The 2,544-nt window shown below is 46.6% G+C and overlaps 1 protein-coding gene across 1 annotated transcript in view; it reads right to left on the bottom strand.

The window, feature by feature from the left end:
- Positions 1–989: 989 nt before the first annotated feature.
- The window catches only part of LOC105529059 (probable GPI-anchored adhesin-like protein PGA18), a 73,248-nt gene continuing 71,693 nt past the window's right edge, over positions 990–2,544 (bottom strand). The window contains 3 exon segments of the mRNA XM_011966118.1: positions 990–1,909; positions 1,912–2,349; positions 2,352–2,461. Of these exon segments, the coding sequence (XP_011821508.1) occupies positions 1,851–1,909; positions 1,912–2,349; positions 2,352–2,461 (607 nt within the window). The 3' untranslated portion in view covers positions 990–1,850.

The raw sequence follows: 2,544 nt of genomic DNA, 5'->3' as shown, positions 1-2,544 counted from the left end.
CCCTTTTGTAAATATTTTCAGCTTGCAATTCATATTGTCCCTGTTATAACTACTCAACTCTGCTCATGTAGTAGGAACACACATAAACAAATGGATGGCTGTGCTCCAATAAAACTTTGTTCACAGAAATGTTGAACTTCTGACCATACATTTGTGCCACAGTATTAAACTATCATTATACGTTAAATATCACTGGATATGTAATAAGGTGTTGGAAACTATTCCTTCTGTCTGGATTCCTCATTCTTCGCCTTGCAGTGAAATCTTACTCAACTTTCTGAGTCCAGATCAAGTATCACATCCTCTGGGAAGTTTTTCCAACCTCTTCTTCTTGTGGTCACCCCTGGCTCACCAATGAGTTAGGTTTTTTTTTTTTTTTTTTTTTTTTTTTTACCAGGTGAACCAAAGACTTTATTTTTCAAAAGCAGGTAACACCAAAGTACTACGTGGTATCCATATTCATTGCAAAAGTGGTAATTACTGGAATTTTCCAAACGTCAAATGACGTAAGGGGGATCAACGGTTACCACTATCATTTTCAACCAATATACAGATGTTTGCTCAAGGTCTAGGCTTTATTTCTACATAGTAGTATTCACATGAGTTCCCTAGGCCGAATTATTGTCAAAACAAGGACTCTTGAAGGTCGAGCCCAGCCTAGTCTTGACTTCAAAGATGACACAGTAGCCAACCTAGAATCCTGGCTTGCTGCTTGAGTCCTGGAAGTCATGTCTTCTGATGTTTTACAACAAGCCGTGTCTCTGAAAACTAAAAGCAGACTTCAGATTCCTCTGAAACAGTTCTGGTTCCCAAGTGTTCTGCACCGTGGTACCCAGAGATGCTCAAAATGTGCTTTCCCTTATCTTTCAAAACCCACCACCAGGAACCCAAGAGGGACCCCACTTGGAGAGTTCCAAGATGAAGGTGTTTAAGAACCACGTTAACCCCAAGTAAAGGCAGCGGATGAAATTATCCATTTCTTTTCCTTATTTTTTTTTAAGTGAGACTACCTTGGCAAATGGGAAAATGACACCAATCATATGATTAGAGAAAATTGTTTTATAAATCCTCCTCTTGAAATTATGTTCAGGCCCCACACGGTAGCTCATGCCTGCAATCCCAGCACTTCGGGAGGCCAAGGCAGAAGGATCACTTGAGCCCAGGAGTTCGAGACCAGCCTGGGCAACACAGTAAGACCCCGTCTCTGTTTTTTTTTGTTGTTGTTGTTTGTTTGTTTAAAGAAAGAAATTCTGTTAAAAAGTATTTCAGACCAAAAGGAGGTCATAAAAACTGTTCATATAATTACTCTATGAGAAAAAAATCCCTGTACGGAAAGGGGCACTGAAGATCTGGCACAGAGAAACAAGGGGAGACAGCGCAGTGATAAAATCCAGCCCTGGTTTTCTAGCATGCATTTATGACCTCATGGATATGTATGTACTGGGTGTTAATAGCCCCTCTTTGTACTTAAAAATAAATTAGGAAATTAAAGTGACTCTGTGTGCTAATGAAGTCTGAAGTTACAGAATCTAAAAGCCAAGCCTGTAAAGTCTGTAAGGCAAGATCTTTATCATCAGGGATGGGAAGAGATGGATAAGATAATGGTAGGCACTAAAGGTTGGTTCAGCTGAGCTCCGGGCAGAACAGCCTCAAAAATAAGGCAACTGTGGCTTCTCAGTTTGAGGCTGCCACCAGAAAGGCCCACGGAGGCAGAAAAAAAGAGCCACTGATGGCAGATCACTGGAAGATGCTCGGAGAGGGCAATGATCACAGTTAGATGGGAGGACTGAGGGTCACAGGGAGGCAGGAAACCGTTGAACTGACACTCAAGGGGAATGTCTTTGCAAGTCCTAGGCACGACTCCAAGCAGCAGTTGCCGGGGTTTGGAGGTTTGTTAGTTTTGCGACATTGCCCCCCAGAAGAAGACATGAAGGTGGGCCCCCTGGAGAGGTGAGACCACCAGGGCAGAACCTCCACCAGGTGTGCAGCTTGATGAGAGGTGGAAAGGGCTTCCTGCGGCACCCGGCTCCCTCCACGTCTGGCTGAGTCCTACAAACGCTGGTAGGTGCCCACCAGAGCTCTGCAGCTGGGACAGTAACGGTCCACTTCCTGCAGGGCGTCCACGCAGAAGGGGATGAAGCAGCAGGCCCGCCACGCACCCCAGCAGGCACGGGCTCCCGCGGGACAGCCAGGTCAGAGCACCGGCGTTACAGGACAGCTGACTCACGCTCATCTTGTCGCAGGAAGGACAACGCATTTGGACAGCACGGTCCAAAAAGGGGATGGGGTGCTGCACACAGACCGTCTGCACGGTCACTGGATTGTTACTGGGGGTGGGCGCTGGCTGGCAAAATACAAAGCAGGATTCATGCCCTTCCCTCCAGGCCCTGTCATCAGCCCCGTAGTTGGCCGAGGCATGGGAGCCGGAGGCGTGAGGTAATAACCGTTAACATTACCGTCTCTTCACACCCGGGCGTGGGAGCTGTGTGAGGTAATAACCGTTAACATTACCGTCTCTTCACACCCGGGCGTGGGAGCTGTGTG

The sequence above is a fragment of the Mandrillus leucophaeus genome, unplaced genomic scaffold (assembly GCF_000951045.1).
Source record: "Mandrillus leucophaeus isolate KB7577 unplaced genomic scaffold, Mleu.le_1.0 Scaffold745, whole genome shotgun sequence".
Taxonomy (NCBI): domain Eukaryota; kingdom Metazoa; phylum Chordata; class Mammalia; order Primates; family Cercopithecidae; genus Mandrillus; species Mandrillus leucophaeus.
This window is presented reverse-complemented; position numbering and strand designations above follow the sequence as displayed.